At 47.4% G+C, this 24842-nt stretch overlaps 1 protein-coding gene across 1 annotated transcript in view; it reads right to left on the bottom strand.

Moving 5' to 3' along the window:
- MMS22L (MMS22 like, DNA repair protein) overlaps positions 1-21218 on the bottom strand; it is a 42364-nt gene extending 21146 nt beyond the window's left edge. Inside the window, 14 exon segments of the mRNA XM_054173994.1 lie at positions 2970-3479; positions 5448-5671; positions 6024-6143; positions 8306-8368; positions 10828-11007; positions 11666-11779; positions 13829-13959; positions 15301-15394; positions 15694-15871; positions 15958-16045; positions 16732-16784; positions 18549-18674; positions 19635-19821; positions 21149-21218. Coding sequence (XP_054029969.1) covers positions 2970-3479; positions 5448-5671; positions 6024-6143; positions 8306-8368; positions 10828-11007; positions 11666-11779; positions 13829-13959; positions 15301-15394; positions 15694-15871; positions 15958-16045; positions 16732-16784; positions 18549-18674; positions 19635-19813 — 2060 coding nt within the window. The 5' untranslated portion in view covers positions 19814-19821; positions 21149-21218.
- Positions 21219-24842: the final 3624 nt, after the last annotated feature.

Raw genomic sequence — 24842 nt, 5'->3', positions numbered from 1 at the left:
GTGCCAGCAGGGTGACGAGGCGAGGAGGCTGATGGCAGTGACAGACACTTTCACATGCTCTGCATTAAGGGTAGCACCCTGCAATGCCAGGGCCTGCTGCCAGGCACTCAGCATCTGGCTGAGCCTGTGTCCATTCTCACAGGGAGCTCTGTCAAGCCCATTAAACCCCTGGGGTTTTATCAGCCCAGGGTTTCTTTCCGTGTCAGCAGGCACTCAGATTGTGGGTGGCACCTGAGATCTGGAGCAGCTGACAGCACACAGGAGCAAGCATCCTGCATTTACCTTCCATTAAAGAAGGAAAACAGAACCAGGGCTCAAAACACTGCTTAAAAATACCCAAAAACTAACTGACCACTTTCTGTTTGAGCTGGAAGCTGAATGCTCCAAGCAAATACTGGGAGGAATTGCATTGTCGTTTTTGGGGGAGTTTCCTGCTTGTTTCCTGTTTATTTTGCCTATGTTTTTAAAAAGAAGACTGTATTTAAGTATAATCTTGCACTTCACACTGAGCTGCACTAGGAAGATCAAATACTTGGAAGTGCCAGCAAGCACCATCTTGTTTCCGATTACCCAACATCATCACACATCAAAAACTGATAACAATGAGTCGTAAGTTCTGTTGAGATATATGGACACCAAAATCATTAGCATGATAAAAATGCACTTCAGAAGCGGTGCAAAAATGGATATTTAAAATGGTCTAAGCACAGGTAAATACAATGATCAAAATCACTGACACTTTTCTAGCCAGACAAGGAAAATTCAAGAAAAACCTGGAAAAGGTTATTTGCAAGCACAGCAGTGTAAAATGTGAAGTTGGGGTCTCTTTTCAGGTGCCTTTTAAGAAAAAAGAAGCAAGAACATTTTCTAAAGCCTGTAGCCAGGCTTTAGCCCAGAGCCAGCTTTCCCTGCTCTGTTAGAAACACTTGAAAATAAAGGTTTGTAATGGAAATGCTGACAGCCCCTTAAGCACAGCAGCATGAATAGCTGTAATTAAAGAGCAGCTCTTGGCTACACCTCACTCTGCAAAGGAAGAGGGCCATTTTTAGTGTCCTCAAACAAGAGCAACTGGGAAACCTGGGATGTGATTTAGCCATGCAGCAAGGCACCTTAAAGGGGGCTGCTAGAGCCGTTTGACAAAGCAAGCACTACAAGCGAGGCATTTGGTTAAGGTAACCAGGCAGTGCTTTCCTGAGGGTACCTAATCAGCACTGAGGAATGCTCCTGTGAGCCAGCAGCTGGGCTGCGCAGAGAGCGGCACACCAAATGTTATTTCCTAACAGCCTGGAGGGAGCTGCTTCTCTTTAATCAGGGTTCCCACTTCCTTCCTACCTGTAAATTCCTTGTCTTACAGTTAGGTAATTATGGGAGTGCAAGGGACAGAAGAATGCCATTTCTGAGAGGGCTGCCTTCAGCCTGCCTGGATTTACAAACAGGAGGGAGAGGGCATGGAGGCACTGCAGCCTTGTCCGGGGCTGCAGACAGATCAGGCCTGATCAGTCTGGTTAAGCCAAGAATAGTTCAACACCTGCTTGGCACAAAGTCATCCCAGTCTCCTGAAGGAAGAAAGTAGCTCTAGTGCTGTTCTTCTCTGTACAGCAGAGCACTCTTGTCAGTGAGTCTGTCAGAGGAAGCCAGTAACAGCCCCTGGCCCACGCAGCCTGAAGGGCAAAGCGGTTTACACTGAAGGGATGGAGCTGCTGGGTACCTGGCATAAGCAGGCAGGTAACAGTAGCTGAACTGAAATAAAGAACTGCTAAGACCCAGGCTCTCCCAAGCTCCCTCACATCAGTCAGGGTGTTTGTAACTCATGTATCAGCAGAGCTGCTGTTTGTGCAGAGGTCTGAGCACTGCTCTGTGCCCTGCTCTGCAATGAGCCTGCACACCCTGCTTTGTGTTACACACACAGGGGCTCCACTTCTCCAAAGCCTCAAAACAATGCCAAGTTATGAAACAGGCAACTTTGTCACTGATCTCAAATTCCTCCTCATTTCATCTTTAAAAACAACACAACAAATGCTGTGTATTAGCTAATGGAGAAAATGTCAAAGCAGTTTTGAAGTCTCCAATTTATTCCAGTAAATACATTCGGTTGAACTGAAATAATAAATAATAAATCAACTAAACTTAGTTTCATGCTTCATCTTTTTTCAAAAGACTGCCTGAAAAACAGTTGTCTTTGGATGTACAAGCTATTGACAGCTGCAGTCAAACTACTAGACAATAACAAAGAAGCTAGTTAAAGAGAGCTCTTGCATATGGGCCTCACCATTCCTATTATGCATCCTTCCTTCCGCAGCTCTTTCCTCCCAGTTCAGTCTTGCACATCTGAAGTAATGGCAGATCAATAGCTGCCTCTTAATATCTTACAAAAAACCCCAGCAGTTTGGGCTTCAAACTGGAGGACTACTTCTCAAAGGCATCAGTAGACAAAAATATGCTTATTGAAGGGCACTGTGGATGCTGGAAACTGAGCGACTACATCAAAGCAAACCTGCTTGACGTGGTGAAATCTGATTTCCTTTACTATCAAACCCCAGACAAGTATTTAAATCTCCATAACTGTTTTATTTGATTGCAACCTTGGTGAAGGAAATAAAACAGAACAAAGAGTCTGAAAAATAGAATATGCACTGAAAAAGCCCCAAACCCTAACCAAAACCAAAGCAACCAAAGCCCAAAACTTAGTGTAGTACAGATAATTTGGAAACTTGCCAGGAGCAAGATGGCACTGCCTGAAAGCGTGGCTACAGAGCCACTGCATTATGACAGAACATCAGGGATGCCAAATGTGATGCCCTGAAATAGTAAGGAAATATTTCTAGGACTAAGTGCAGTGAAGTACTGGTGGATTTGGAAGTTTAACACATCATTCCCTGTCCTCTAGAGCTTTCCCTTTAAGCAGGAAATGAACTGCAGTGTAACGCAAGTGCGCCAGTCTGCACCCACAGCCTCACTGCAGGACTTACCGAAGCCTGGCCAGCACAACCTGAAGGAAGCTCAGGACCATACTCAGCTCAGCTCCTCCACAGGCAGGCAGCAGCATGGTAAAGCCATCATTCAGCAGCTTCTCCTCAGAAAGGCTCAAGTAGCAGCTGGTCTCAAACACCTCTTGGACACCATCGATGTAGGTTGAAAGTAGAGCCCAGAGATTTTGTCTCTGTGTGTAGTCATTTTTGGTTACTAGGAACTCCTTTGCCTTCTCATGGAAAGCGTGGGAGACTTTCTCAGCCAGGACACCGACGTCCAAGTTCTTCTCAACATAGATCAGAAGGAAAGCAAAATGCCCTCTCCAGATGAGAGCTCTCCGAGACATGGTGATGGAGGCTGGGGTCAGGAAGTCCAAGAGGTCCAGCACTCGGCTCACTATATCTTCTGTCTCTGCAACAAGTGCCAGCATGAGGAACAGGTTAAAGAAGTTCTGCAGCCCCACTTCTGTTAGCTCCTGCATTCTTCTGCGATGGAACTTGGAGTAAATTCTGCATTGAAAAACAGAACCGTAAACAGCAAAGAGAAAGTCTCTTAAAGTCTGTGACTTCCTACCTGCCTGGCAGACTGTGTTTTGATGCTTCACATTCAGTTACCCTGGCATTTCCAGTGCCCTCCCAAACACACTCTTTCATGTTATGCTCCTGACACATGGCACATGTGTTTGCAGGTCCAGGTGCAACCTAACCTTTCCCCCTTATCCAAGACTCTGCTCTGATGGGTGAGCTCCATGCCATGCCTCAATAAAATCCAGCCCGTGAGGGGTGCCAGGAAAGGAAGCTGCCAAGTGGCATCTTTCTGCAATAGTGAACAATCCCTGCACTCAAACTTCTTCCCTAGGAACTCCCTTCTTGCCATGTGGCACAAGAGAAGACTTCCCCCTCCTCAACAACAACCAAACAAGAAGCTGAAAGTTTTACATGGGTCTTATCTGTGACCTCTGCTTGGTTCTGGCATTTTACTTCAATGTCACCATTTCTACAACAGAGGAATGGGATGAAAATGGCTGCCTTAACATTCTAGTTTGAGAGTTTCAAACCTTGGCTATATTATTCACATCAAATTGAAAGCAAGCTCCACATGCACTAAGTCAAGCACCCAGAAATGCTGCTTCCCTATTCTGTGACCAGGAAGAAGAGTTGGAAATAGTGCTGAGGTTATCACACCTAGCCACCAAAATCAGAGCAAACTCAATTAACGTTATTTAGTAATAAATCACTACTGACAGGCATTTACATTCTTCATGCATCAATTAATGCTTGGTTAGCTGCTGAAAAACAGAGTTCACCCCAAAATCATTGCTGTAGGCTGGCGTGCTTTGCTACTTGTGTAATTGCTTTATTCGAGGTAGGAACAACCAACACTGGGTGAGCAGACCCACAGTCTGTTGTGTGGCATTGTTCCCCCTCTTAACTTAGGGGAAGCAACAAGCTACAGCAGCAGAGAAATCTCAGTATCATTTCTTTGCAGGAAAACCAGAGCAGCTAATTAAAATTACTACAACAGGACACGGATTCAGCAGCCAGCAACAGATTTGTTCCTGTGTAGCGGCAGTAATTTTTAACCCCAGCCCTTACTCTACAGAGGCACTGTGGATACCTTCCCTTTCTGCCAGCCAAGACAGCCCTGGTTTCTTGGCAGAAACACACCACAATTGTGGGCAGTCTGCACACACATGTACATTTTTAATAGTAAGGATTATTAATTACCTGCATACAGTAAGTTTTTACTCATACTTCAGAAAATCCCTATTACTTAATCAAATATGTTTAAAGAAATAAACCCAAAAAACCCAAACCAGTTTCAAGTCTTTTATGTGCAATGGAAAAAGATAATAAAGCACTTTTGCTGATGGGTACAATCTCATTGCTATACCAAAAACTTGAAGGATTCAGCAAGCACACCAAGAGTCCAGGCTGGATTTAGAGCACAGATGTTTGCTGGGGCTGAGGTCATGACTGGCCATACCTCCTCACCAGTACGCTCCAAAACTGAATGAAGAGTTAGAATCCTAGGAAAAGTATGATGGGAGAGACTTTGAAAGCCAGGAGAAAACCTGGAACTTGGTGCAATTGCAGGTCTAGAAAGAGCCAGGCTGCGCTCTTGGCCAGCACAGGGCTCACAGGCAGCTCAGACAATTCCTGTGCTTCAGTTCCACTGCCAGCCAGGCATCTGGGCTGTGCCACTGTGCAGGCTGCCCACGCACCCGGTGCCTGGCCTGGGGGATGACGCGAACAGGCACAGGCTATGGATGTCATGGTGATTGTTGGAGTCAGCTCATGGAGCCTACCACAGCCTCAGCTGGCAAGAGAAACTGCTTTCCTCACGAGGGCTCACCCTGGACCCCTCAGCCCTTCCAGAGGAGCTGCGCACGCCTCTGTGCCCTGTGGCCGGAGGGGCCACGCAGCCTGGCAGAGCAGTCCCCCCTCAACAGCTGCCCAGCTGGGAGATGGCCATACCGTCCTTTGAGTTGTTTCCAAGGATGGACACCACTGTGCTCTGCTGCCTTCATCATCTGAGCCACAATGCTGAGGAAAATGAAGTAGCTGTTGCTGGACTTGTAGAGGGCAGGGATCTGCTGTTCACTGCAGCAGCTCTTCACCAGCTCCAGCATCGACAAGGAGGTTTTGCTGATATTCGCCAGGTCCTTCAGACCCAGCCAGGGAATGGTGAAACAACTGTTCTGGAAGAGCAAGTGAAGAGAGGGAAGGTAAGTGCCAATGCTGCAAAGGCAGCAAGGTGCAATCCTCACGTTCCTCACAGCATAACAATGCACTGGAGGTGTGTGCAAAGGGCTTTTACAAGGCCTTCGAAGCAGCAGTCTGGATGAAGAATAAAACTACAGCAGAACTGACTCAACTGTGACACAAGGTAATGGAGCAGAGCATACATTCCAACAAGATTTCTTAAACACAGCAAATGTAAGCCTACTGCCATTGCCTGGGCAGTTTTACAACAGAGGAGAGTCAGAATTAGCTGCTAAAAGCTGAGGACTGTCGACGTACAGTTCCATGTTTCTGTAGTCATCTGCTTACCAGGTTCTTGCTGTAGTAATCCCAGAGTATGGTGGCAACAGATAGGTTGAGGTCCCAGGAGCTGCACAAGGTCAGACAGCACTGCAGATGCATTCTCAAGTGCTCCTCTAGCACAACAGCCTTGAAAAGGAGGAAAGGAGTTCAGCATAGGAAAACCAGTGCTGCCAGCCTGTGTGAACACAGTGAAGCACTCAGGGTGCAGTTATGGGATACCAAGAGTGAGGTTCATCTCGTCCACCTTCCAGTGTCTGCAAAAGTAGCCTGCATCAGATCCAACGCAGCAGTGACTGCTTGGGTTCAGTCAATTCAACAACAAATGTGCCCTGGTGAGCAGCTTCTGCCCCGACCATTTTGTATCTCTGTAACAGTTTACAACACCAAGATAGTATTGAGGGTTTTATCTCAATCTCAGATGAGAGAGTTCTCCAGCCTTCAAATACCCCAGGGAGGAATGGGTTCTTTCACTCTTTCTTTGCTTACAGGTCTCCTGCACTGCTGGCACTGCCATCAGAACCCTGGTGGCAGCCAGCTCCCAATTCATGGCAGAAGGGAGGCACACCAGCTGCTGTCCCCATGACAGCACCACCTAAACACAACAGTTTTGCCATGGGACCTCCCACTGCAGTCACAAAGTTGGCTTCCTAGAACTCCCAACAAGTACCTCTGCGTCTCTTTTAGAGCAGAATTAAACACCAAACCCAGAGCAGGAGTAACAAACTGGAGGCAAAAGGAAACAAGAGGCAGCAATTTGTTTTCTGAAACGAGCGAAGGCTACCAGGCAGACTGCTATTAGCTCTCTCAAACAAAAGAGCTTTTGATTCTCACTTACAATAAAAGTTTGTAAACACAAATTCATTTTATACTGACAATCCATAAATTTAGTCAGTTTGATGTTGCAGAGTATACAAATGCAGCTATGTTAATATTCCTGGTACAACAGTGTTCATTTCAGAGTACAAATAGAATTGTAAACCAGCTCTGCTTTTGTCATGAGCCCAGCCAAAGGGATCCAAATTACAAGGGTAGCAATTCTCTTCACCTCTGGCCATCAAGAATGACAAAAGCAGAGCAGTTTCTGCCTCAGAAACTTCCCAGTCTGCCAGCTCTTTGAGGCTGGAAGGACCTATGCAGATCAGCAGCACTCTGCACTTGCCCAGGTACCCATTCTTGCTCCTCTCTTTATCCAAAGTTCACAAACTCAGGGCTCTTGATTCCCATCCCCATTGGTCCCTAACCTGAACAGCACCTTCCCCTGGTTATATACTGCAAAACCTTTGCAAAAGGTGAACTCTTGATCAGTCAGAGCATATCAACAAATGACTAGAGTTTATATGTGACACAATTTTAGAGCCTGCTAATACCCTCTGTATTCTTCCAGTGAGGGATTCTGTTTGTGCAGACCCTGTAGCACAAGCTCTGTGCCACAGCTTCAGCTGCTGCAGGAGCACAGCAGTGACAAGGAAACAAGAACCAATTCCTCTTTCAACAGAAATGTGCAGGGTTCTCTTAATATCCTCCGAGATCAAATGAAAACCCAAACATGTTTATTCTGCTCTTAAGCATACACAAGCTGAAGAAGTGATCTCTGTGGGTGTTGCTGATCCAGCATTTGCACTTTTGACAATGGGCCCGCAGAAAAGCCGTGCAGGGCTGCGACGCGAGCTGCTTCGAGCCCTGATGAACAGCATATTTAAAGGCTTTTAAAAAGGAGGTCAATGGTGACCTCTGGGCCATGAAGCACTGCATTAACAGTTCTGCAGAAAGAGAAATGATAAGGTATGAAATGAGTACTCAGAAACTAGAGCCTTATCAGTAAGAGTTTGATTCAAGCCTGTAAGACAAATTGCTCAGCAAGACAAGTCACCTTCCTGCTGTGCTGGGGATATAGCTGCATTTCCAATGCAGCTGCCTATCTCCCTCATCGTGTCTCCTCAACTTGATATCCTCACATTCAGGATCTGCTTTACATTTCCTAAGCATCCAGTTCTTATTCTGAATATCTCTTGTCTGAGTAGCCATACAGGTACCCTCCCAGCATAATTATCTCCTCTCTTATCTGACAATGTAGCATCAAGCACACCCACTTTAAAGTGAGCGTAACAGCGAACAAGGAGGGAGCTGTGCCCTGCCCTCGGCCGTGCCAGAGAGATTCATTTACCCAGGACAAAAACCCACTGCAACTCCAAGACACCCTGGTTAGCTGGACTGTGCTTCATGCACTGTCCTCCCCTGAAAGCATCCCTGACACTCTCCTTTTATCATTTCTTGCTTTGCACACTTACCTGAGCATCAGTGGATTTTTTAAGGAGCTCTTCCACAAATTTCCAATTGGACTCCTTCTGTTTCTGAAAATTAACAATTATCAGTGTGAAACAGCAACTGTGCTCCTCACAGCAATCAGTGTGGAGCAACAGGAAAATAAGCAGGCAAGCGATCTGCAGAAATAGTTCGTTTCACAACAGCACATTGCAGTCAGCACTGCAAACAGCTTCTTTGGGTTCATGAACACATCTGACAGCTGTCCTGAAAACCAGGCCTCTAAACAACATAACTGAAAATAAAGAGCACACAATTTAAACTGCTCTGAGTGACTGATTTGCAATGCAAACCTGCACTCGTAGTGAAACAGCAGCACGTGCAGGCCTGTACCACGGGCACAAGCAGTGTGCCTTGCCATGTCTTTAACAGCCTGCAAAAAGGAGGATGTAAGGAGGAAAAGGAACAGCCTCACCTTTTCAATTTGAAAAATACTGCTAAGTCATTTTTCTCAAGCCAAGCAGCCAGGACTGTTCTGGCCAGTTTGGCAAGGAGCTGGCAGGGCAGGAAAAGAAACGCAGGGTAGGTGCTGCATGGCCCCTAGCTCACATTCTGTATCGTGGGGAGACAGGCGATTACCTCCTTGAGTCCATTGGACCATGCTAAGGAAGTAAAAGAGTTGCAGGGCAAAGGATGTTAAAAGGGAAGATGCTAAACCCACAGATTTGAGCTGAGACCCTCTGGATTTGCAGGAAGAAACCCCTGCAAGGGCTAACAGTTGGCTACCTGAAGAGCCACACGAAGCCTCTCGGCTGGAAGCCCATGTTTGCTTATCTTGCCACGCAGTCATTTCAGATTATTCTCCTCAAAGGGCAGACTTTTAGCCCCAAGTAATCCTGCCTTTATTTCTCTAGCCCCCAGCATGCTGAAATTGACCCCTGCAACGTTCAGAGGTAGCAAATCTTCCCACCAGGTCCCATTTGGTTTTTAAATGCACACCTCCTGATCTCAGAAGAGCAAAGTGAGACCTGGAAAGAGACAGGTCCTGTACATCCCTCAGCACAGAGGATGTAAGAAACCTAGCCAAAAAGCTCTAGTGGTAAAAAATGTTTTCATGTGTTTGAAATGTAAGTTCCATATATATGAATCACTCCACACTGAGTTATCTTATAGGAGCTAAGGGAAAAATAAAAAGAAGCAAGTCTGAAACCTAGTTAGAATTTTAAAAGCTTCCATAATAACCTCAAGGCCATGCATACCACATTAAAAAAAAGGGAAAATCCTCCACAGCTGACATAGGCTTGGAGGCAGCTCTTGCTTCTGAGCACATGAATAACCATCATGGTGACACATCACCCTCCCACCTCTCAGCATCACTAATTAAAAGCAAGCACGTGTCAGATGTTTAACCACCAAAGCTCCTCTGCACCCTGATACAGCTCCACTCACTTCACAGTTGTATCACAGGCTGCTCTCTCTTGCAGTGTTCAAAAAATGTTAGAGGCTGTGATTTGGAGGTGGGGGGGAAACCTAAAGAAATGGCAACCCTCACCCACCTAGGAGAGCACATTCCTGGGGTTGGCGAGAAGGCTCCTGTTGCTGCCAGAGCTTTTGTAAGCACTCAGAGTAAGGTGAGGCACAGCTGGCAGTCTGAACATGAAGACCACAGAAATAAGGAGTGTGCACAGGATGGTCTCATGATTCACAAATCAAGACTTGGAAATTCTTTTCTCCCAGGTGGGCTCTAAGGAAAAAGTCTTATTTAATCTTGGGCAAGTCACTTCCTGCCACTGCATCTCAGATTCCTCTTTTAAAGTAAGAGCAGCAGACATTCCACTCTGCATCTGTTTGACTTATTTAAATAACACAGTGCCTGGAGCAAAAAATAATCTCTCATGAGGCTAAATGCATAGTAAGGATCAGTGAGGCAGTGATCAAAATAAACAGCATCACTGCATTCTGATTGGGGCACAAAACATACCAAACCCAGCATAAAGGCTGCTTCACACTGGTGCCTGTGTCCAGGCTAGGAGGAACCTTTTCTCTCCAAGTTCCTCTAATAAGCAGGGAGTGAAGCAACTCTGTCTTCCCAGTGTCCCTCTGAAATGCATTACGGGCTGTGGTCCTGCCCCAGACAGCTCAGTGCAGCCCTCAGGTGTGGTCTGCAGGTTGCTTCCTTCTGCTGTGGTACTGTCAGAAACAATACTGAGCAGCCTGCCACAGGACACTAAAGGATCTGCAGAAGCATAAACATCCTACAGCTATCATGCTCTCCAGCCACCAGAAATGGCCATGAGCTTTCCAACTAAGCATTCAAGCACTGAGTTACCCTAACCCCTCTTCTCCAGTTTCATTCTCAGTGACAAATCAGGGACTTTGCAAAGTCAGACCCAATTAATCCTTACTTTTATCAGAAAGTCCCATTTTACTTAGAAGTGGGACGGTTCCTGTGTAACACCACCAAGTGTTCTGCCAGTAAAGACAGCCAAAGTCAGAGATGCAAACAATTGAGAGCACCTTGGGGCTACCTGGAGAAAAGCAAACCCACCTTGGCATCGGGATTCCCGCTGCGGTCATACTGGTAGAGCGATGCCAGGTGAGTCACAGTCCACCAGCTGAAGCTCAGTGGGTCCTTACACTGAGCTGCTTCACAAGCAGACATCCTCTCAGAGCCATTCTGCCTTTCAAAGATGTTCTTCAGAGTTTTGTTCACCACGCTCCAGAAGCCCTGTGGCAAAAGCAGAACTGACTCGAACCGTGCTGAAGAATGAAGCCCATGGTGCCACTTCTCTCCAGTGCTGTCCTCTTGACTCATTTGCTTTCACAGAGAACAAGCAAGATGACAACCAAACAGTGTTCAGGCTTTAGTGCCAGGCTGACCTGCAGTCTGAAGGGCAGCAAACTGATGTGCAGATTCTCTGGCTTGTTCCAAGTCTCTTCCAGCTCTGACAAACTCTTTGGCTCAGCCACCTCTACCACCAAGTGACCTCTTGCAGCCTGTGCCTATCTTCCCTAATCAGGCAGAAATTCTCTGGGACTTTTTTTGTACCTGTACTTCACCCACCTTAAGTGGGTCCTGACAAACATGCTCAAAGTGCAAACACTTGGCACTCAACAAGTTTCACCTGTGTTGTCCAGCCTCACACCTGCTGTCAGTAAGGACTAAATAGCTCTCAGTACAAACACTCCTTATCAGTGCCCTAGGTCATAACCAAACAGGACACTGCCAACCTAGAGTCGGGACTTGATGCACACCCAAGACAGCAGCCCAAAGCATCACAGCCAGCCTGCAGTCCTCCTACAGCATCAGCTGTGTGCCCTGGTGCACTCATGGCACTCTGGAACCTTTGGTGACCACTGCACACTTAATAGCCCTGCTGCAGTACCTCAGGGGCAGACCCTTTGTTTCTGTGATCCAGCAGCTGAATAAGAAGAACCCATAACTCTTTAATGCAGGTGCAGGGATAATGGTGACCAGTAAGAGCCTCAGAAGGTCTCACCTGAAAGAGAACAACAAAACAATTATTCAGAAGTTTGGGTTGGTGGCTTGGGGCTTTCGTAGGTCGACAGCAGAGGTACAATTGCACATTGCAAAGTGCATTATTGCCTCAACACCCAAAGTGTCTGTCACCTGATGGGAACTCTGTCCCAGTCTTACCTAGCTTACAGCTTGTGCTATTTCTTACTTTCCTCTGAGCTACCTGCAAACATTTTTTTGATCAAATGAAAATGGAATTCTGAGGCCTAAGTGAAAAGGACTTGCAACAAACACAGATTGCTTGCCTGGTGGGAAGGGAAAGAGAAAATGATTGATTAGATTTTCTTGATGGGAAGACAAGAAAAAGATTTCAGATGATTTAATAGCTACTATTGCTGTTGTTTTTAACTGCAACCCCCTCAATGACAAGGCATAATGCTAGTAGCACAGGCTGCTGTTGGCAGGAGGGTGTTGATGCTCCCACACCACCACAGAACTTGCTCTGCTGAGTCTCCTGTGAGGCACTCCCCTGCCACACAGCAAACGGCACAGCTCCAGCCACGCACAGTATTTACTGCCCCATGTTTAACTAAACTCACTCAGACTGATGTATTTCAAATGCAAAGCAGCCTTCTTGGGATTCATCTTTCAGTTCCACATTCCCTGAACTGTGGAACAAAATAAGCAAAGGAGCAAGAGGAAGTGCTAAACACATAAAGATCCTCTACAGGTTTTCATGGTTTGAAGCCCCACCAGCAGCATATTTGAAACAATCACAGCATAGACAAAACTGTACTGCTGCTGTCTTAGGACCCAGGCATCCAGTGACCTGCATTCAGAGGTGGGAAAATAGTGAGAAAAACTTTGCTTCAACAGCATAATTCAGCAGAGTTTACCTTCAGCAAGGACACAATGGCAGAAACGTGGGAAGAATGAGGGAAGACAAAGAGGCTCATACGGGGTTTGCCTTTAAACAAGGAACAGTCCAAGTCTCAGTGATCAACCTGCACCTCTCCAGAGCAAACACAAGGGTCTGGGCACCTAGAGATGCTGATCCATCTCTCTGCAGGACAAAGAATCCTTGCTATCCTTCCCTGACAATAAAACACCAGGGGTGACACTAATCCAGCCAACACCTGCAACCTGGTGAGATGAATCCATGCCCTTCCTGATCCAACCGATACCTCAAATAGTTCCTGAATTTGGAATCCTAATGGTGTGAATGACAAAATCACATCATCACCAGCTGAAATGCAAGATCCACTTCAGAAAGGCATCTCAAAGAGAACTAGCTGCAGTGGTGCAACCCTAGCCTAAGGAGAGCTGAGGAAAAAGCTGTGGCAAAACAAGCTTCTGTCTTTGCAAAGAGAACAGCTGACATGTCAAAGCCTTCCATCAAGCACCACGGTCAAGAGATATTATTCAAATCTTCCATTCTCATCTATTTATCCTTGGACAGGGGAAGAGGTTGCAGCACTTTCTGATAATGTACCAGACAGAAGTGATCCCCTACAAGGAGGGAAGTTAACAGAGTTCTCTGCAGGGACCCCCTACAAGGAGGGAAGGTAACAGAGTTCTCTGCAGGGATCCTCTACAAGGACAGTCACCCCATGCTGGCACAGCCATGCCCCTCTCTCTCATGAAGACGGAGCAGCGCAACCATAAGCGGTAAGGTGCTGTTGGGCAAGTGTCCAGCTAGCTTACTGCCAGGGTTGCAGTGACTCTTTTGTTCCTGCTGAGTTTGAAAAGCTGCTTTTTGCACCTACAGCTCTAAACCTCTCAGCCTGTGCCACGTTTGGCACTGAAGCTGGAGGACTGAGCTCAGGCAATGTGGCACTCGCTCCTGCTCTGCACACAGTGCATTTCAATAGTGCTCTCTCACTCAGCTGCCAGATGGTCATGAATAAATAACACAATTTGGGCTCCTAACAAATAACACTCTTTAAAACATGGAGACAGAAATCCATACATAACATTTAAAACTTAACAGCAAGAAGTCCTCTGTGCATTGGTGCAACACCCAGCTCATACGGCTCCCTACAGCTGACTGCCCACCATCCTGGACGGTTACCTTCATGTACTTGTTGATGGACAAGTTTATTAAGTCTGCTATGAGATTTGCACAGTGCGATTCAAACAAACTGGTGCTGGTTAGGTTCTCTCCAGTCAGATTTATGAAGTGGTTGGCATACACAACTTGCCCTGAAACACAGAAGAGAAGGAGGCCCAGTTAGTTCCGGGTTTGGCTGCAAGAACCCAAGACAGGACTCTCTTTCTATTCTGTGTATTTTAGAACTGGTTTGCTGAGCTGTCTGTAAACCTATTGTACAAACTCACATGGGGAAGTTCATCCATTCTAAGTCCAACCAGTCCACAATCACACTGAAGTCTGGTGTTACCCTGGCTGACAGTAAAACAGTTTGGCACTTTGCAGCCTTGCTCTGGCACAGTCTTTGTGGTGGAATAAAGATTTATTTATCTGCAGGTCCTTCTTCAGCACATGCCTGTGTGCATGTTCTGAAATCCTGACATGTTTTGCAGATATGCAAGTTGATGACAAACAATTCTGGAGAGGTCTAACACTTTCCTTTGGATGTGTTGATGTAAAAAGCTGGCACAATCCTACTCCAACTTGAGCAGAGATAAAATGGCAAAGTGAAGTAAGTGTCTGCAAGACCTCATCCCACAAGCTTTCCAACAGTACAACTGCCCTGGTATCAGTGGAACAGAAGAGATGCAGAACAAGCCTGTATTCTATTATTGGAAATGTAGGGTGCAGCCCTGAACCCACCACCCTGCCCCTGGTCTCAGCAGTGTAAAGTTTTGTCTCAGCACACTTCAGAGAACAAGCTGAGACCCCAAGAAATTCTCCAAGGCACAGAGAAGAGCAGGCAACCTGCTAGAGATCCTGCTGCCCAAAAGCATGAGCCTTCTCTTCAGGCCACGGATTGCTGCTTTATTTCTCAGAAGCTAGCTAGAAATAAATATGGAACTCCAGACAATGAGTTGCCTCCAACAGTTCTCCCCTTTTTCCTCCAAAAGGAAAAACCCAAGGTACTGCTTTACCCTTTCCTTGCTGCACTCTCACAAGCCCTTCTGTCTGAGGCCCCTTCCTCTGCCCAGCATCTCCTTAGTGCCACACATGGTTAACAACCCAAATTCTCTGTTCCAAGGTTTTTTTGCTCTGCTCTCTTCTTGGACACTCATCCTACACTGCTTTCATCAAATTGCTGCTCACCACTCTGCATTGGTGATCTCTGCAGATGCCCTGTCCAGAGGTGTATGGCATTAAATACCAGGGTTGTTATTAAAAATCTAGGAAACTGTAAGCACCAGTTGAGAACAAGCCTTTCACCTTGGTCAGTTTTGACAAGTGTCCAGCACTTCCACTTGAGCTACATGGTGCACCAAGAGCCTTCGCTCCCCACGTGTGAGTTCAGCCCATCAAATACCAGCAGCAAATGTTTCTAGATAGAGGAGGATAAGAACTCTGGGCAAGTCCTATGTACAGGAGTAAGGTCAAGAAAAATCCTGCATACTTACTCATCATCTTTTCACCTAGTACACAAAGAATTTCCAGCACCAGCCAGTTCACATCCAGGTGGAGGTGCAGCAAATGCCACGATGGGGGAAAGACCTGTGAGAAACACACCCATGGATTTATTCCTAGCATTGCTTTAGCAAGTTCTGGATACTCTGCTGCCAAAGATGGGCAGACACCTGGCCTGCAGTGCACCCTATGGATATCCCTGACCAAACACAATGTAACAGACAACCTGTCCTTCAGCTAAGGGAGAGGAAAACAAACCAGAAACCTTTGTGGCCATGAATCCTGTCTGTAGAGGCTTTTAGCCTGTAGAAGGAATAATTCTTACTTAGCCCAAGTTTAATATGTATTTTGACACCCAAAAAATGGAAATTACAAAAGGCATCAACCTTTGCCTGGTGTTGAATAGTAAATGCTGCCAGGACATTGCTAGGGAGCTCACAGAGGTGCCCCATGTGCATGGTCAAAGCATGAAGCTCTTCCACCACCACCGACGGCAGCTGTGCTTCTAGTTCTTCATACGGATGCAGCACTCCTTCATTTTCCACTCTAGAGGGTTCCAGATACCTGGGCACACAGACACATGGTCAGAGCAGGGGTCAGAGGCAGCCACAGCAGCTCAGTACAAGAGGTACAGTGTGTGCAGCTCTCACCTGAAGATGAAAACCTTAACATAGTGCAGGAACTCGGTGCACTGCCGCCTGATGCCCTCCGCTTCAGAGTGCAAGCTGGCAGCTTGACCTGCAGGAGAGAGACCAGCAGCTACAGCAGCTCTGCCCCACTGGACTCAGAACATCTGCATCCTCCACAGCAGCCTCAGCAGGCTCCTGCAAAGCCACCCTCCTTTCTGAGGACAGCTGGTGGCAAACACCTCTCTAAATACCCCGCTTCAGCTGGGGTTCTAGAGCAGAGCACTGGGGTTTTATCTAGGGCATGAGCACCTCATGTCACACTGCCTGCTCCTGCTAACAGCAGCATCATGGACACCTCTGCCACCAACCTGCTGCATCCAGGCACACCAGTGGCTGGCCTGCTGTGAAGTATACAGTCTGACACCTGGGTACTTCACTGGCTTGTTTGACAAGGTGGGAAGCAGAGATCCAAGCAAATGCTGAAGGTCAAGGGAAAAGGAACTACAGAACAGTTCCCTGGCAAAGAACAACAAACAACAGCAAAGAACAACCACCACCCACCACCACAATAGGCAGTTCTGGTTCCAAACTGACTCTCAGTATTTCCACACTAGATGACATCCCTTGGCTGCCTACATTTGCACCTTCCTGCAGGTCTGTGCTGGTTATAAACTGCTGTGCAGAACACTCCACCAGCCTTTGCTCAGCACTCAAAGCAGCAGCAATCTGTGAGCACTCACTGCTCTAATGAAAGCACTACCCCTCCCAATGTAAAATTCAGTGTGGCAAACTTACCAAAATCAGATGAACTCATTTGTACCAGATCTTCCAGCCTGTGTATCTGCTGCCTAATTAAAGGAACATAAAGGTTTATGGTATTTATGTAGCTAAAAGTTGTTTAACTACATTTCAGTAAGGCCTGGGTAGATCAGAGAAAGGGGAGAGGTGCTGAGCTGTTCCTGCTGAGATTACTCTGCTGCTTCACTTGAGCACAAAAGAGAAACAACAGCAATTAAAGGATAAATTCTCTCTAGAAAAGTTAAAACTCATCCCAGTTCTGCGGGGCAGAGTGAGCCTTTTTCAAGAAGCTGCTAACTGCCACTGCAATTAAAAAAGGAAAAAAGTCTAAGACAGGTAACTGCTCAGCTAAATTCTACAGGAACTGTTGTTTTCAAGTGGTCTTCAAGTAGTTTCCAGAGATAGCATAGCACTGAACTGAATACATGAAAGGCACAACTGTGTAAGACTTTCAAAAGAAAATGCTGAATAAATTAAGAAAGCTCTCTGCCTCATTTCTTATACAGTCAAAGCAGCCACTACTGAAGGATTAGAAACCAAGATACTTGGACCAAACCCAGACCAAGTGTTCCCATGAAAAAACAGCTGAAAACTGGGAAGCGCCCAGAAGGCTCCAAACCAGCACACTGTAAGCTGCATGTAAGGACAATCCTCCCCCTTAGGTCTCCCTTCCTTAGATAAAATCACTTCAGCTACCCCAAATTACCTGCAGCCACTTAGGTTTTGTGAATTTGTGTTTGTTTTGGAACTAAACTGGAATTTCTGCAAGATTTTTTCAGTTATTTCAACCCTGTAGAAAGGAAGGAAGGCTAAAGCAGGGCTTCATGAAAGAGGGTTGTTGAGGCTGAAGGTTGGAGTCTTGTGTCCATTCAGTGGAGACAATGCAGTGGGCAGATGAAAGGTTTCTTCTAACTAAGTCATCCTCCCACCTCCTTCATTACAAGATAAATACCAAAATCTGATAATAACAGTGAAGTCAAAGCTTGCATCTAACAAGCAAAGCCAACTGACCATGACTTGAACGTGCTTCCTGCCATCTATGCTATGGTGCCTTACTAACCCAGATCCCCTTCATGATGTTTCACATCACACCCTAGATCAGACCCCAGAGGGATGGAAGAATCCCCTTCAATCAAAGCAGTGTTGGAATATATCACAGATTTTGTGGAATCACACAAAAGCTGCTCTCCCATCCTCTCTCTGGATGTACTGTACATCCTGAGGATTATCAGTAGCAAAGAGGATTATTGGTGATCTGTGTATTTGCACTGACCAGATTAAACATCTACATTGAATTAGTCAAACACTGAGCAACTGTATCTGAAGAGATTGCTGAAGCTATCCTAATCCAAACAATTGAGGAAAATGCTGCATCCAGCACTGACAGTATTTGATTTTTAACCTCCACTTTTCTTTATGCACAAAAAAAGGACTTAAAAAATCTTCAAAAGACAACTTGAATTACATGCATAGCACAATCTCACTGGAGGAACTCTTACAGAGTTTATTCATACATTCTGGAGCTGCAGCCCTCAGAACTAATCCCCCACTCTGCTGTAATAACTACACTTCCCAGTTTTCATCTGGTGATGGCTCAGATATGCACTGCTTACAAACTTACTGTGAACTCAGAGCATTAAAAACCTGTGACAATTCACTTTTTCCTGTAATTTGGTCCACATCTGCACCATCACCTGCTGGAGTGTGAGGCAGAGCAGCACCTTCCAGGCTGCATTGCACTGCCCACAGCCTTTTCAGTCTGCCATCTCCTTAAGGCAGGTGTACAGCTGTGAAATACACTGACACTGACATACCTGAGCAAACCAAAGAGAAATCCACAGGATTCAACTAAAGCCATTTCAGTCACCCACTGAAAGCCAAACATTTCCACTACGTCTTCTTCATAGTCATTCGGAGAAGGATCCAGTCTGAGCAAAACCCTGTGAAGCAGAGCCAACAATGTTCATGTGTTCCCAGGACTGAGCCTAGAGAACACAACAGCTTCAGCTGCTATGTGCTACTGAGAGCTGTTTGCTGCAGAGAGGAAGGAGCAGTGCTCTCCACAGTTATACCTTTTATAGCAATATAATATAGAGTACATAAAGTATGTCATAAACTATGACAACTCTACCCTGAAGAGCACAAAGCCATGATATAGTCACAGTATATTTTAAAAACAAATAAAAATTTACCAGCTACCACCTTGAAGCATCCTCATCCCTACAAAGGGGCTGAGACAGAGTATGCAGGCTGCCTTTAGCAGAGGAATTTGCTGCCTTAGAGAACATCTCCACTTCCAAAAGGTGTATTTGGAATCTGTCTCAGTGTGCACTAGGTGCCTAATAACTAATGCTAGAGCATACATCAGTTCCTCTGTATACATTTAATGGCACTTCTATAGAGCACACTGATAAAAGCAGTGATCTGATGAGTCACAAAACGTGACTTCATCCTTGCGCCTTAAACTGACACTAGGCCATGACTGCTTTTTGCTCTGACTTAGTTAAAACCAAATAGAATTACCTGAAGAAAACCAGGGATCTGCACAGGCTGTTAAAACATTGCTAATTGCACAAATACAAACTCCCAGCAGGCTGTAGAATAACAAAGGCATCAAAGCTAATTATTGCAGCACTTTCCCAGTTCTGGAGTGTTCTAACGCTGCAAACCTGCTACTGCATCTTAAAGCTCACAAAGCTAGGAACTGGACCTAGAGCATGTTCAAAGCAGTGCATCAACACAAGAACCCTTCCCTCTGGTGGGCCACCAAGCTGATCTCAGGCTCACGAGAGCAGAAGAAAAAATGGATTTGGAAACCCCGCCAGGATTTAGAAGAACCAAAGATCAGTAGGAAGAGCATCTTAGAATGGTAATATTTTTGTAACTGAAAAAACCCATACCTCTTGAGAGACCCACTTGCTAAGTAAGACTCTGCAGAAAAGCTTCTCCCTCCACTTTGGCTGTCAAAAGCACATGAGAAACAGGGTGGCTTTGAGTTCTCATTCTCCACTTCCATTGCCAACTCCAAGCTGTCAGTGAGAAATGAGGGTGTGGAGGAAGCCACAAAGTCATCGTCCATTGTCCCACCTGACCCAGAAGATAAAGCACATGCATTAAAAACCTTAGTGTTCCTTCAGATAAATCCCATGGTTACAACTCCCCATAAGCCCCCAGCTCAAGAGAACACCGATCTGATTGCACAAACTGAGGCACCACCAAGAAAAGCTACCATAATCTCATGCCCTGCCACACAACTCTGCTGCTTCATCTTCCTCCTTCACAACCTGCTCAGGGAGTCACAGCAGTGAAAAGCTGCTGCTGGACAGAACTGACTCATCAGGAGGGCAGGGTAGGCTAGGCTAGGGTGAAACGAGAGGCAGAAATGCATTGCAGAGGGGAGCTACTTTCAGCAACCCCTCATTCAGAGCCTAGAGGAGCTGTGCTATGAAAACACACCATGCATGCCAGGCCTCCAGCTGCCCATGACTTCAAGGCAACGTTTCAGCTCATGATTCTTCTAAGAAGCAACAAATACACCCCCCGGAACCCTGAAGTGTCAGGTTTTACAGCTCAGAAAATGACTAAAGTCGAAGACTTCCTTTAGAAAAATCTGGCTTCCCAGAAACCTGAAGGAAGAGAAACAAAAGTAAAGGAGAGTAAGATCATGTCCAAAAGTGGCCTGCATGTTTAGAATTAGTGGGTTAATATTTTATACAACAGAACTAGGGAACTGGTGCCACGGAGGTCTACAACAATATGCAAACACAATTTAAACTCTCATTTAAGCTTTCCCCTTCACTGGTTACATTTTTGACTGTCTGGTCAGAAGCTGCTCTTGCAGAAGCCGGTTTACACCATGGCTAGAGGCTGGAAGGAAGGGAGTCCTGGCTGAAAAACGAACTCAAAATGAGAACACAAGTTCCTGCCCTCCTCTCCCAGCTCCCTCCCGTGGCTGCAGGCTGTGCAGCAGCAGTGCAGCTCCTCGGCCACAGCAGGGCTCCGGTGCGGCGATTCAGCGCCGCTCACCGCGCTGCTGGCACTGCACAGACAGCAGCCAGAGGGGGATGTCCTGGCGCACAAGTTTGCATGGCACGCCCGTTCCGGGCAGCAAACCGCGCCATACCGCAGGGCACACCGGGGAAAAGCACAGAACTCGGGCGGGCTCTGCGCTTGCCTACCGCACCCCCGACCCAGCGCTGCAGAACTCCCGGGGTGGCCGCAGCCCGCGGAGATCTGCCCCGCACAGGATCCGCACCCGGAACGCCTGCGGCCCAGCGCCGCTTTCTCCTTCTCGAAGCCGCTTTCCTGGGTGAGGGGCGGGCGGGCCGGGCAATTGATCAGCCCCCTAGACCGTGGCGTGAGAGCCGGGGGGGCGGGCTGGAGGGGCGGCGGCCCCTGCGGGGGGCGGCGGTACCTGCGGGGCGCTGCTCCCCTTCCGCGCCCGGACTCCGCTCCGCGCGTCCCGCGCCCGCCGGCAGCTCCGCACCGCGCAGGCGCCGCGGAGCCCATTGGCTGCCGCCGGTTCCTCCTCCCCTGCCGGCCGCGTCTCTCCGCCCCGGGGCCGCGCTCTTTCCCCTCCTCCTCGCAGCTCCCATTTTCCACCCTCTCCAGGCCGGAGCGCCGCTTGGGGCGCGGTCCGCAGCCGGGCTGGGTTGCATCGCCGCTGCGCGACACCCCCGGCCCCATCCTGACGGTGCGCTACCCCGGCAGGGACTCCTGCAGGGCTCCTGCCGAGCGCAGGCTCCGCCGCGCTCCCCGCTGCCCCTCGCATCCCCCTCGCATCCCCCTCGCATCCCCCTCGCATCCCCCTCGCATCCCCCTCGCATCCCCCTCGCATCCCCCTCGCATCCCCCTCGCATCCCCCTCGCATCCCCCTCGCATCCCCCTCGCATCCCCCTCGCATCCCCCTCGCATCCCCCTCGCATCCCCCCGCTGCCCTTCGCTTCCCCGTCCCCTGACTCCTCCCGCCCGCCGCTGTGGCGGCAGTGCCGCTTATGGCCCCGTGCGTGGAATTTCGGTGGGGATTCCCAGCAATCGTGTGCCGCCAGCCTCTCCTTCCAGCACTCGTAGCTCGCCCCGGTACCCCCTGCTCTGGCTGCTGCCCCGGACTTTCCGGCGTGGCCTCTGCCACCTCTCGCACCAACGCCACCACCTTGCCACCGCTAGTACGTACCCCAGCTCGCATCTTCCTCGCTTCCGCAGTTCACTTATCCCCATGCTCTCCCCCATGGCATGGGGCAAGAGGTCCTGATCGTTGCTGGTGCTCCGCAGGCCCTGACCCAACCTCCCGTGCGTGCCAGGTTCTGGTCCGCCTCCAGACACGACCCATTCTCACGCAGCATGGAGCTGGTGTGCGGTGCTTGGGACCCAAGCCGAGAGTTGCTCTTTGCCCCTTCCGAAGCGCCCTCACTGGCTGTGACAGTCACCAGAGAACAGGGAGAAGGTCCTAGCCCTGTGCTGGCATAAGACAGCTTAAAATGCATGCCCTATATCCAGCAGTTTCTGGGTCATCTGAAAAATGACTCTGTCACTTTGGCTTGCCTCAGTTTGATTTCATTTCAGAATGAATGCTTGCACAGTTCTGCCTGGATTTGGGGTGTAAATTAGTAGCAGTGCATGAAACTTTTGTTTCCAACGAGAAAGTTGCTATAAAAAGTTTTGCTGTCACTGCCACAGCTTGCTCTGAAAACTCTCCTGTGATTACAAATGCTTCATTTGCTCCTGTGTCTGTACGAATCCTTCATTTGCTTCCCTAAATTCCTGTCTAATTAAAAACCTCAGTACATCATGGTTAAATAAAACTGCACCCAGGATAACCCTGATTTCCATATGCAGATTTATCTGCACTGACAGCCCCTTCTCCCTCTCCTAGCCCGTTTCCTCTCTCCCTCCCTCTCTCCCTCTTTCTCTTCCCCTCTCTCTTCCTCTCTGTCTTTTTGTCTCTCTTATGTCTATTGCATTATGCCTGAATAATTTTCAGCCTCTTTTTTTTTCCCCTCCTCTCGCATGCACATGCTAAAATAACGAGACAAAGATGCAAGGTGGTTGCTGCAGTCCCTGTCTGTAGGACAAAACCGAGAGCTCTTGATGGCAATGCTACCTTGCATTATTTTTTTCTCCCCCCCTTTTTCTCTCTTTTTTCCCCCCCACCCATGCTCGATGATTAAACTTCCCCAGGATGGGAAAGGAAAAGGAGCTGGAAATGAAATAGGGCTGAGGAAAAATCCCGTTGCAGCAGCTGCAGCCAGTGGTGTCTGCTGCCAGATGTGCTGAAGCTCCTGGGGTCCTTGACACTAAAAGGCAGTACTAAAATATTTGGAGACAAAAGCTGCATCCTCAGTGATCCTCTCTTTAACATGGCAGCAGGCGCTTTCTGGGGGAGAATCAGCAGGCTGGATGGTGAATTGGACTTTTCTCCTTCCTGGGATGAAAGGATCTTATCTATCCCGTGCCAAGAGGGAGCTGAGGTAAGAGAGCTGATCCAGCTCCTGCTTTTTCGTAGTCTGTTTCCTAAGCATCTTTTCTGGAACAGCCTTCTGTATTTATTGACATGTTGCTGTGTTTGTGTGTTTGCTTTCAGGGCAGTGAGTGGTAATGTTTTGGTTTCTTTCTCTCTTCACATCAGCCCAGAGAAAGTTAATTCACAATAGATGTTCAGAGCTGGTTGGGAAGGGTCCTTTTGTGGCTGGTGTGGGGTTTTTAATAGGTTTTTGTTTCCAGAGCAGACTTCAGCAGTGACATCAGCTTCTGCTGCTGCTATTAAAGCTGATTTACAAAGTCTTACCAAAATAAAAAAAAAAAAAAAAATTCCCCCAGTAACTTTGTGATAAGAAATCATGCTGGGGGTTCACAGGCTGTGTTTGTCGGCTGCACTCGACAGCCTGGGAGCCTTACTCAAGCGATAGGCAGATTTTTTTATTATTATTATTTCTAGCACAGAAGCCATGAATGCTGCATAATTAAGTACAGTATTTAATTTGGCTGTTGTGAGGCAAAAGAATAAGGTAATAATTTTTATTGTACTAATCAGACTCAAGATGTTCTCTGTGTTAATTGGGTTAAAAAAATTGCAGTACTTATTAGAAATTCTAATTTCACAATGCAGCACTGACAATAAGCTCAGCCAGTGAATTATTCAGATCTTTAATTTGCTCTCTTAATGACAGTGTTCTGTAATCAGAGTGCAGAGACTGCTTCCTATGCATTATGTATGATGTTCAGGACTTAAATGCAGGACATTATGAAGCCTCTCAGTGGCTCAGTAATTAGTTTTCCACAAGACAGGGCATAGATATTCACAGATAAAAGTCTACAGTTGAGATCCTGCTAAGGTGGTGACTCATGATGCCAAAAGCAGGGAAGTTCAAATGCACGGTTGAGCCAGCTCTCCATTCTCTGCACAGGTGCAGGAGGGAGGAAACTTCCCAACGGGCTGCCACGGTGAGTAGCTGCTGCCGGCCCAAGGGCGCAAAGTGGGGGGCACTGCACTCAGGAACCCTCTTGGTGGCAACTTTACTGGGTGGAGGGTAGAGGGGGAGCTGCAGAAAGGGCAATATGAGGGGCCATCAGAGTGCAGTTGACTGCAGGGGAGGTTGGGTAAGGAGTTGGGACTGCAAGTGCAGGCATCTGTGACCGTATCAAAGTGCAGGGGTCTGAGCAGGAGCTGCTGCGTGTGTGCAGGAGCTTGGAGAACACCTGATGCTAGCTGTGATGCTGCTGTACCTGCTCCAGCTGCCCTCTCTTCACTCTGCCCACGTTTTAGCAAACGTTACTTTCCTGCCAGCTCAGTTCTCTCCATCCAAAAGGTGACTCGGTGCATTTTTGTTCTCTTTCCCTGGGATCGTTTACCTGGTGCTACCTCAAGTGATTTAAATGCAGCCCAGTTACGTAACCTCCCTGCTGCTGCTAGGATAATGAATCAAGGTGGGAAATGGCACTTTTTCCATACTTCCAGTCTGGAAGCTGTACATTTCTCCTGCATTCTCACATTAGGACAATCACAAATTGTTACTGAAGACAAAATATCTGACTGGAGAGGGTTATTTATGCATTTTGTGTGAACTCTAAAGACTGTTCTGAAGTTCTTCTGTGCTTTTTACAGGGTTGTG

The sequence above is a fragment of the Dryobates pubescens genome, chromosome 28 (genome assembly GCF_014839835.1).
Source record: "Dryobates pubescens isolate bDryPub1 chromosome 28, bDryPub1.pri, whole genome shotgun sequence".
Classification (NCBI taxonomy): Eukaryota; Metazoa; Chordata; class Aves; order Piciformes; family Picidae; genus Dryobates; species Dryobates pubescens.
The sequence above is the reverse complement of the archived record's forward strand: the minus strand, read 5'-3'. Positions and strand labels throughout refer to the sequence as shown.